The 11,171-nt window shown below is 39.7% G+C and overlaps 1 protein-coding gene across 4 annotated transcripts in view; it reads left to right on the forward strand.

Annotated features, from left to right (window-relative positions):
• mastl (microtubule associated serine/threonine kinase-like) overlaps window positions 1-11,171 on the forward strand; it is a 39,997-nt gene that overhangs the window by 12,539 nt on the left and 16,287 nt on the right. For 3 of the 4 annotated variants that reach the window (XM_078415962.1, XM_078415954.1, XM_078415969.1), the window contains 4 exons: window positions 4,176-4,264; window positions 4,424-4,530; window positions 9,843-9,987; window positions 10,524-10,696. In XM_078415962.1, the coding sequence (XP_078272088.1) occupies window positions 4,176-4,264; window positions 4,424-4,530; window positions 9,843-9,987; window positions 10,524-10,696 (514 nt within the window). Of the gene's footprint in view, window positions 1-3,930; window positions 3,989-4,175; window positions 4,265-4,423; window positions 4,531-9,842; window positions 9,988-10,523; window positions 10,697-11,171 lie in introns of those variants that run through there. The other variant, XM_078415975.1, reaches the window with a different exon arrangement.

Consider the following 11,171-nt stretch of genomic DNA (forward strand, 5'->3'; position numbering starts at 1 on the left):
CAATCGATTTTACTGTTGCATTTCTGGACACAGTCTCTGCCTAAATGAACTTTTCTCCTGACATAAGCCAAAATGGTGAGTTATTGTCAGACTATTTAATAATAAGCACAGCACAAAGTTTTATTTAATCCTTTCTACTTCTCATCCAATACCATTCCTTTTGCTGTAACAGGAATTGGATATTGAGATGGAGTTGGAAATCCAGATGGCTCTCTTCTCTTTTTAACTGGAAAATATTAAGACCTGGTGCATAACCCTTTGACTTTGATCTGAATTGCTGAACATAAGATTAAGATTGAATTTACAGCTCTGAATGCTTTTAAATCTTCTTCTTTATTTATTTTGCTCTTTTAGAATAACATTTTGCGGGTTGATTTTTGTTCTTCAGATTGATTTTTGTACTGCTGCTTTTTGCATTTCCCTGTAGAATGTCCATTGACTCACTAACACAGTCTTTGCCTTCTGTGGCTTAAGTATGGTTGGCTATGTAGGCAAACAGTTGACAGTGCCCTCCTTAATGTTTGGGACAAAGACCCATCATTTTTTTATTTGCCTCTGTGCTCCACAATTTGAGATTTGTAATAGAAAAAAATCACATGTGGTTAAAGTGCAGATTTTATTAAAAGCCATTTTTATACATTTTGGTTTCACCATGTAGAAATTACAGCAGTGTTTATACATCGTCCCCCCATTTCAGGGCACCATAATGGCTTCACAGGTGTTTGTAATTGCTCAGGTGTGTTTAATTGCTTCCTCAATGCAGGTTTAAGAGAGCTCTCAGCACCTAGTCTTTCCTCCAGTCTTTTCATCGTTGGAAACTTTTATTACTGTTTATCAACATGAGGACCAAAGTTGTGCCAATGAAAGTCAAAGAAGCCATTATGAGACTGAGAAACAAGAATAAAACTACTAGAGATATCAGCCAAACCTTAGTCTTACCAAAATCAACTGTTTCGTTGATGGAACATCATTAAGAAGAAAGAGAGCACTAGTGAGCTTACTAATCGCAAAGGGACTGGCAGGCCAAGGAAGACCTCCACAGCTGATGACAGAAGAATTCTCTCTATAATAAAGAAAAATCCCAAAACACCTGTCCGACAGATCAGAAACACTCTTCAGGGTCGGGTGTGGATTTGTCAATGACCACTGTCCACAGAAGATTTCATGAACAGAAATACAGAGGCTACACTGCAAGATGCAAACCACTGGTTAGCCGCAAAAATAGGATGGCCAGGTTACAGTTTGCCAAGTACTTAAAAGAGCAACCACAATTCTGTAAAAAGGTCTTGTGGACAAGTGGCCAAGTCAATCACCCAATCTGAGCCAATTGAGCATGCCTTTTATATGCTGAAGAGAAAACTGAAGGGGACCTGCCCCCAAAACAAGCATGAGCTAAAGATGGCTGCAATACTGGCCTGGCAGAGCATTACCAGAGAAGACACCCAACAACTGGTGATGTCCGTGATTCGCAGACTTCAAGCAGTCATTACATGCAAAGGATATGCAACAAAATACTAACAATGACTACTTTCATTTACATGACATTGCTGTGTCCCAAACATTATGGTGCCCTGAAATGGGGGGACTATGAACAAACACTGCTGTAATTTCTGCATGGTAAAACCAAAATGTATAAAAATAGTTTTTATTAAAATCTGACAATGTGCACTTTAACCACATGTGATTTTTTTTCTATTACAAATCTTAAATTGTGGAGTACAGAGTCAAATAAATAAATGGTAGGTCTTTGTCCCAAACATTATGGAGGGCACTGTATCTCTTTCTGTGGTATTGGATAGCAGTATTATGCTCATCATTAATGTTTGGCTGTATTTTGTACTATTTATCTGTCTGAACTGCCTAGACCATCTAGAGACACAGTCCTGATCAATTAATATTTTGATATCTTCCTCCTGTTTCTTTAACCCTTTCTCTTTTTCCCAGGACCTTATCTTGATCACTCCTCTATGTCTTAATTAAATCAATGAAATCTCTGAAGGATCTTTGGGCTTACCCCCTCAGTGTAGCCAGCTTCACAATCTCCTCGAGTTAAGTATCAAGAGGACAAACCATTGCCTTTGGCTCCTGCTGCAAAATTTATATTTTTACCACTGATCCCATTTGTCTTTATTCCCACTATCCCTAGGTTAACCAGATATTTGTACTGTCCTACTTTTATACTAAACTGAGTTTCCAACTATTTATTCATTCCAAGGCACCGACTGCCTATTTGCATCTCAATAGCATTATCTATCTTGATCATGTTTTTATCAGCTCATGATCTAGCAATTTATGGCCTCCTAGTTGCCTTCCCTTTTTGCCACATTCATCTCCGATACAGATTTTCCAAAACTTGCCACTCATCATCTGCTAAATTATATTTCATTCACTCCTCACCTTTGCCTGAATATTGGCTGCTTGTCCCCCAGGCCTTTTCTATAATCTATCATCTCTGCCCAGCGAACAAGTCCTTTTCCTTGTATCCTAGCTCCAGTTGCATCTCCCACATTACGTGTATGGGCACCGCACAAATCTTATTTTCTACTTACATGTCCATAACCTTTATCTTTCCATTACCCTGTGCCACCCCCCTCCCCACTGTCTTGACTCGTATTAACTCTTTAAACTGTCCCTTCTGGTTTGCCTTATTTGAATTAATATCAAATTTTCTCTAATCAGGCCACTCCAGAGTGCTGTGTAATATATTTCTACCTTAAAAGTGATATGTTAATTCTTGTAACAAGATAATCATTAAGGGCTTGAATGGTTGTGTGTTTTTTTTAAGATGCTGTTCAACAGAGAATATTTGGAAGCAATATTTGTTAAAGGCCTAAATACTGACAGTGATATACTTTGTATTGTTTTTAGTAGAGTTACAGGGTCCACACTAACAATCAGCGAGTTCGGTATCTCGACTACGTCATAGGTCGCAGAGGCGAAACATTATCCCCGGCTGATCTGCTACGTGCATACAGACCTGTGTTTCATCCGTATTTTCCAGTTTTGCTTTGTAGAGGTGAGAAAATACTGTTTAAAAAAATATTAATTAGGTGTATTTATAGTTAATTTATACAAGACTACAATGATTTTGTAGGTTTTATTGCTTTATGCTTCGGTGAGTGAGCGAGATCGTTACGATTTTCTTTTGCATTGTAACTTGAGATGCTCCTCAAGTGGGACTATGTCGCACTTCCCAAACCATGAATTATTCTTGGTTTTCCGGATTGTGGCGATGCAAAAGAAAAACAAACGGTTGAGTGAATGAATTGCTGCTTTGTGGGGGGGGGGGCTACATTCAGCGGAGAGGTTTGTCAGATCAAACCCTCCCTATAATAGTGTCTCGACCCGAAACGTCACCCATTCCTTCTCTCCTGAGATGCTGCCTGACCTGCTGAGTTAATCCAGCATTTTGTGAAATAAATACCTTTGATTTGTACCAGCATCTGCAGTTATTTTCTTACACAAACCCTCCCTATAATATCACCCGGTAGACACAAAATGCTGGAGTAACTCAGCAGGATAGGCAGCATCCCTGGACAGAGGAATGGCTGACGTTTCAGGTCGAGACCCTTCCTGTAGGGTTTGGGAAGTGCGACATATTCCCGCTTGAGGAGCAGCTCCGGTACAAGTTACAATGCAAAAGAAAATCGTAACGATCTCGCTCACTCACCGAAGCATAAAGCAATAAAACCTACAAAATCATCGTAGTCTTGAACAAATTAACCATAAATACACCTAATTAATATTTTTTAAAGCAGTATTTTCTTACCTCTACAAAGCAAAACTGGAAAATACAGATGAAACGCAGGTCTGTATACACTCAGCAGATCAGCCGGCGAGAATGTTTTGCCCCTGCGACCTCTGACCGGCACATGCTCAGTCGAGATACCAAACTCGCTTATTCAGCAGCCACACATTGATCTCAAAGTATAGATAGGGTGAATGCACACAGTCGTTTTCCCCAGAGTTGGGGAAATTAAGAACCAGGGTGAGGACTGGGAAAATTCTATCTTCGTTCGATTGGCCTTCTATCTATTAGAACAACTTTCCCTTATTGTCCCTCTGCGTATGTCTGTGTGTGGCTGTTTGCATAAATAGGCTTTTGAGGAGAGATTATAATGGGGCATATTTTTGTATATAATTGCAATTTAATCTGATCTTGTGGTTTATTTCAGAGATCTGAAACCTGATAACATGTTAATTTCGAACCAGGGCCACATCAAATTAACTGACTTTGGTCTCTCCAGGGTTGCTCTGAACAGAGGTAATAATGAATTTGTATAATATAAATTGATCTATTTTCTTATGCAATGAATTGCTCGAATTTCTGATTTAATTGAAAGTTAAAAAATTAAATTGTTATATTCCAACTAAGGCCAAATTAGCGACTTAATATTTTCCAACATTGCGTTTCTGTTTCAAGAAGTAAACATGATGGATATTCTGAACACACCTTCCATGATTAATCCAAAACTGGATTACTACCGTACTCCGGGTCAGATCTTGTCTCTCATTAGTTCTCTGGGCTTAGTAAGTACTAATTGTCATTATTTAAAATAAGAAATGATATTGAAATATATATTTAAATTATCATGTTCTAGATCAGTGCTTCTTAAACTCATTCATCCTTGAGTCTTTATCAAAATTTCATTCACCCTCGACTAAATTTTCTTATGTTTTTTGGTCATTTTTGTCTTATTCTCCCTTGTGTATAATTTTATGTATATTGTCATTCACCCTTCATGCACCCCTCTAGTTTCATTCACTCTTGGGTGAACGATTCACCAGTTTAAGAAGCACTGTTCTAGATGATTTGTGATGGTCTATGTTCCTTTTTCCCCAACTTTCTTACTTCCTGATTCTTTCTAATTGACAATACTTTAACAGATTTCTGTGTGAAGACGGAAGCACAGAATACTAAAAGTAAATAGTTAACATCTTAGCACTGCCTTTTGTGTTCAGATGCAAGGAACTGTAGATGCTGGCTTACAAAAGACACAGCTGGAGTAAATCATCAGGTCATGTAGCATCTCTGGAGAACACTGACAAGCAACGTTTTAATGTCAGGATCCCTCTTGAGTCTGACGAAGTGTCCTGACCTGAAACAACATCTGTCCTTGTCCTCCAAAGATGCTACCTGACCTGCTGAGTTACTCCAGCCCTCTATAACTTTTTTCCTGTTCAGATTTCGGATAGGATTGCTGCATTCAAACATTTAAGTGGTCATATTGATCTTCCATTCCAGCCAGTTTGAGGTAATGTACAATTAAATGCCTGTAATAATTGTCAACTTTATGCAAAATCATAATACCGCAGTGAGATATCAGAATTTTAGCATTTAAAAGAACACTTTTCAGTCCAATTTTGCCTATTAATTAATTAGCTAGATTGGATTTGATCTTCATTCAATAAACAAAACACTGCTGGCATTTTTCCACATTTTCAGGTAGATGCCAGTGTTGGAACTGTAATGAAACAGCTTGTCTTGAACTGCAATGAATGCTTTTATTATTTCAAGGATGTAGTCTGGTCCCAAAGCCTTTGAAGTATCAATTTCCTTGAAGTATCGCTTACTATCATATAGACTTAATTGTATTAGCTGAAGATTAGCTTCTGTGATAGTTGGGACATCAGAGGAAGCTAGCTAGATTAGTCAACTGGCAGTTTCGACTGATGATAATTATAACTATTTATGGGGCACCATTATAAATACTGCAACTTGCTGTCTTTGAAGGTATGCATGCTCTTGGAGGATCATGCTCTTCCTCTTGTCAGCCACTTTATTGTCCACCACCATTCACAGGTTGCAGATTACGGTGGATTAAAATTTGGGTGCTTTTGATGGTCTGTAGCATCTCACAATGCCCCATTTTGATTTGTTCTAACTATATCCTATATAGCATGATTGTAGTGCCACATAATCTGATGGATGGAGGCCATCCTCCCTATGAGGATGACGTTTTGTCTCTACCAGATTGCGGCAATCCTTCCCTTGTGTTAATACAATTGCTGTCTGAGACTTATTCTTGCAGCTATGTTATTCATGACTCTGCCCGCTTTATCAGTGAGGATGCATCCAGACGTCTCTGTGATGAGGCTTTAAAGTCTGCCATCCAGACTACATTTCCTGCATTTGTTATTCTCATTTCGCCTCCCAGTGCTATTCGGATGATTTCTGATCCATAAACACACAAAGGATCATAAGTGTTAATCAGGAGACTGTTTTCCAGCCTGCGACTATTCTAGTGCCATGAAACTTTGAGATCCAGATCCAATGTTGAGGACGCTTTAGTTCACCTATAAACGCTGTTCTAGTACATCTGGAGGACCTGTTCTCCTGGTGGGACTGGAGGTAGACCAGCATTATGATGGAGGAGTCGGCTATGTTAACTCTGAAGTATGATCATGTACAATTGTGTCAGGCTATTACTTGATAAGTCTGGCACAGATCTTCTAATTTTGACAATTCTCTGGGGTGACTTTGCAAGATCAGCGATACACCATGACTAAATAGCAGCCTGCGGTAGAGAAACATTTTTTTGATTTGATGTATTAAACATGTGATTTTGCAAATTTCTCTTGTTTTCCAGGAGAAACATAGTAAAAGATTTTTAACTAAAATAACAAACCATCTTTCAGGCATTACTGGTTTACAAGTCAACTAATTCATTCAGATACTAAAAATCTGAAATAAAAAAATAAAAAAGAATAAATGTATTCAGCAGGTCAGGCAATATCTGGAAAAGGAAACAATTAATTTGCAGTTGGTGGCTGACAGTGGATCATTTTGATGAACGATTGTGGACCTGAAATGTTAACTCTCCTTGCCTCGCAGATGCTGATCTACTGAATATTTCTAGCACTTTCCGTTTTAATTATGACCCTATGCAATATGTTTTCTAAAACGTAGAAAGAAACGGACAGAAATTTCTTGGTTTTTGTAATCTAGCGTCTTTAATAATAGTTGTGCAAAGAGCAATCAAAAGAAATGTGCAACAGAGACATCAGTAATTATCTCTAAAAGACCAGCAGATGGTATGTTCTGCAACTTGAATAGTGGTTCTCTAGTGACAGATGTAGGTTAAATATAAAATTTTTACAAGGTTGAAACAGCTGAAAAGGGAATATGAAATAAATTTTCAGATTCTGCTTTCATTTTTTAATGGAGGGGCGGCACGCTGGCGCAGCGGTCGAGTTGCCACCTTACAGCGTCAGAGACCCAGGTTCGATCCTGACCGGGTGCTGTCTGAGGAGTTTGCACGTTCTCCCCGGGACCCATGTGGGTTTTCCTGTCTCCCACACTCCAAAGACATACAGGTTTGTAGGTTAATTGGCTTGGTATCATTGAAAATTGTCCCTAGTGTGTAGGAAAGTGTTAGTGTGCAGGCATCGCTGGTCGGCGTGGACTCGGTGGGCTGATGGGCCTGTTTCCGTGCTGTATCTCTAAACTAAACTAAATTAAATTAGGTAGACACAAAATGCTGGAGTAACTCAGTGGGTCAGGCAGTATCTCTGGAGAGAAGGAAAGGGTGACGTTTCGGGTTGAGACCCTTTTTCAGACAGCATCTGTAGTTTTCTTTCCTACACATAAATTAAATTAGGCTTTGGCACAATATGTCTGAATTCCCTATTAACAATTGACGATGAATTCTCGAGATAATGCAAATAGTAAATTTTGGAAATTACTAGTCACTTTTTTAGTATGCATTTAGTTTTCCTTTTAAGTGGTTGGAGGATCAATTTATCCCAAAGAGGCGGAAGGACTCTAAGGGGAGTAAGAGACACCTGTGGCTGACAAGGGAAGTCAAGGACAGCATAAAAATTAAGGAGAGGAAGTATAACATAGCAAAGAAGAGTGGGAAGACAGAGGATTGGGACTCTTTTAAAGAGCAACAAAAGTTAACTAAAAAGGCAATACGGGGAGAAAAGATGAGGTACGAGGGTAAACTAGCCAATAATATAAAGGAGGATAGCAAAAGTTTTTTTAGGTACGTGAAGAGGAAAAAAATAGTCACGGCAAATGTGGGTCCCTTGAAGACAGAAGCAGGGGAATTTATTATGGGGAACAAAGAAATGGCAGACGAGTTAAACCGTTACTTTGGATCTGTCTTCACTGAGGAAGATACACACAATCTCCCAAATGTTCTAGGGGCCGGAGAACCTAGGGTGATGGAGGAACTAAAGGAAATCCACATTAGGCAGGAAATGGTTTTGGGTAGACTGATGGGACTGAAGGCTGATAAATCCCCAGGGCCTGATGGTCTGCATCCCAGGGTACTTAAGGAGGTGGCTCTAGAAATAGTGGAAGCATTGGAGATCATTTTTCAATGTTCTATAGATTCAGGATCAGTTCCTGTGGATTGGAGGATAGCAAATGTTATCCCACTTTTTAAGAAAGGAGGGAGAGAGAAAACGGGTAATTATAGACCAGTTAGTCTGACATCAGTGGTGGGGCAGATGCTGGAGTCAATTATAAAAGACGAAATTGCTGAGCATTTGGATAGCAGTAACAGGATCATTCCGAGTCAGCATGGATTTACGAAGGGGAAATCATGCTTGACAAATCTACTGGAATTTTTTGAGGATGTAACTAGGAAAATTGACAGGGGAGAGTCAGTGGATGTGGTGTACCTCGACTTTCAGAAAGCCTTCGACAAGGTCCCACATAGGAGATTAGTGGGCAAAATTAGAACACATGGTATTGGGGGTAGGGTACTGACATGGATAGAAAATTGGTTGACAGACAGAAAGCAAAGAGTGGGGATAAATGGGTCCCTTTCGGAATGGCAGGCAGTGACCAGTGGGGTACCACAAGGTTCGGTGCTGGGACCCCAGCTATTTACGATATATATTAATGACTTCGATGAAGGGATTAAAAGTACCATTAGCAAATTTGCAGATGATACTAAGCTGGGGGGTAGTGTGAATTGTGAGGAAGATGCAATAAGGCTGCAGGGTGACTTGGACAGGTTGTGTGAGTTGGCGGATACATGGCAGATGCAGTTTAATGTAGGTAAGTGTGAGGTTATTCACTTTGGAAGTAAGAATAGAAAGGCAGATTATTATCTGAATGGTGTCAAGTTAAGAAGAGGGGATGTTCAACGAGATCTGGGTGTCCTAGTGCATCAGTCACTGAAAGGAAGCATGCAGGTACAGCATGAAGAAAGCCAATGGAATGTTGGCCTTCATAACAAGAGGAGTTGAGTATAGGAGCAAAGAGGTCCTTCTACAGTTGTACCGGGCCCTGGTGAGACCGCACCTGGAGTACTGTGTGCAGTTTTGGTCTCCAAATTTGAGGAAGGATATTCTTGCTATTGAGGGCGTGCAGCGTAGGTTCACTAGGTTAATTCCCGGAATGGCGGGACTATCGTATGTTGAAAGGCTGGAGCAATTAGGCTTGTATACACTGGAATTTAGAAGGATGAGGGGGGATCTTATTGAAACATATAAGATAATTAGGGGATTGGACACATTAGAGGCAGGAAACATGTTCCCAATGTTGGGGGAGTCCAGAACAAGGGCCCACAGTTTAAGAATAAGGGGTAGGCCATTTAGAACGGAGATGAGGAAGAACTTTTTCAGTCAGAGAGTGGTGAAGGTGTGGAATTCTCTGCCTCAGAAGGCAGTGGAGGCCAGTTCGTTGGATGCTTTCAAGAGAGAGCTGGATAGAGCTCTTAAGGATAGCGGAGTGAGGGGGTATGGGGAGAAGGCAGGAACGGGGTACTGATTGAGAGTGATCAGCCATGATCGCATTGAATGGCGGTGCTGGCTCGAAGGGCTAAATGGCCTACTCCTGCACCTATTGTCTATAAATGCTTGAACGTTTCTGTCTTTCTAAATAGAACACGCCAATGGGAGGAAAATCCAAAGCTGCATCGCCACTGTTGAGCCCCATGACATGTAACAACGTTAATGTTTCCCTTGGGTCATTTTGTTCTCCTCTGCCACAGAGTGCCAAAAGATGTAACAATGAACTTGCAACTAAAGGTATAACTAATGAAAATAAGTGGATATTAATTTGTTTAAGCATGTTCACACTAAAACAATGTGGTGTTATTTGATTTTTTTAAAACTCTTGATTTTAGAAGTTTGAAGGTATAACCAATGAAAATAAGTAGATATTAATTTGTGTAAGCATCTTTACAATAAAAATATGTGGCGTTATTTGATTTCAGAAATCAAACTTCTGATTTTGGAAGTTTGAAGTAAAAAACATTTTTAAGTCTAATTGGTAGCAATGAGTCTGAGACAAGGGAAAAGTATAATGTAACTGTATCTGGCTACATGAAGGTTAGCATTTAGGAATAAACACAAAATATAATCATTGGCATTTACAAATTTATAATTAAATGAGCTAATATATTTCTCCATCATAACCCATTTTTGCTGGTGATCACTTCCGTATGTTTTTAACTTTGCCCAATATACACTTATTCATTTACAAATATACCACTTATATGCATGCATTGCATTTGTGCACCTCTAGTCTTGACATAGATCAATTGAGTATTTTCCTTCTGCAGGTGCTGACAGCTCATCTTGCAGTCCTAGCTTGCCAGTGAAATATCTGACACCAGATTTTGCCCAATTAAGTACAAAGATTGCAGCGTCAAATGCCAGCAGTCAATCACATCAGTTCCCCTCGAGCACCGAGTCAGGATGTTTAAAGAGTCCGCTGTGGGAAAAAGAACAGCAGGTTTGCCTTTTACACTTCGGTTGTTAATTTTCAATATTTCAGTCGTCATGTGTAGAAGGAACTGACTCTGAAGATGAGTCTCGACCCGAAAAGTCACCCAGTCCTTCTCTCCAGAGATGCTGCCTGTCCTGCTGAGTTACTCCAGCTTTTTGTGTCTATTTTCAGTCATCATATGTATATATCCCAGTTCAAAAATATAAATAAGATAGTGTGCCTTAATGACTACCATCCCGAAGCTCTGACATCCACCATCATTCAGTGCTTTGAGAAACTGGTGGTGGCACACATTAAGTTGAGCCTCCCAGCGAGCATTGATCCACTGCAGTTTGCTTACTGTTGCAACTGGTTGACAGCACTATCTCCCTGGCCCTAAACTAATTTTTGCAACAATTAGATAACAAGGTCACGTACATTACACTCCTATTTATTGACAATAGCTCTGCTTCAGCACCATAATCCTATCAGAACTCGTCTC

The sequence above is a fragment of the Rhinoraja longicauda genome, chromosome 2, assembly GCF_053455715.1.
Source record: "Rhinoraja longicauda isolate Sanriku21f chromosome 2, sRhiLon1.1, whole genome shotgun sequence".
Taxonomy (NCBI): Eukaryota; Metazoa; Chordata; class Chondrichthyes; order Rajiformes; family Arhynchobatidae; genus Rhinoraja; species Rhinoraja longicauda.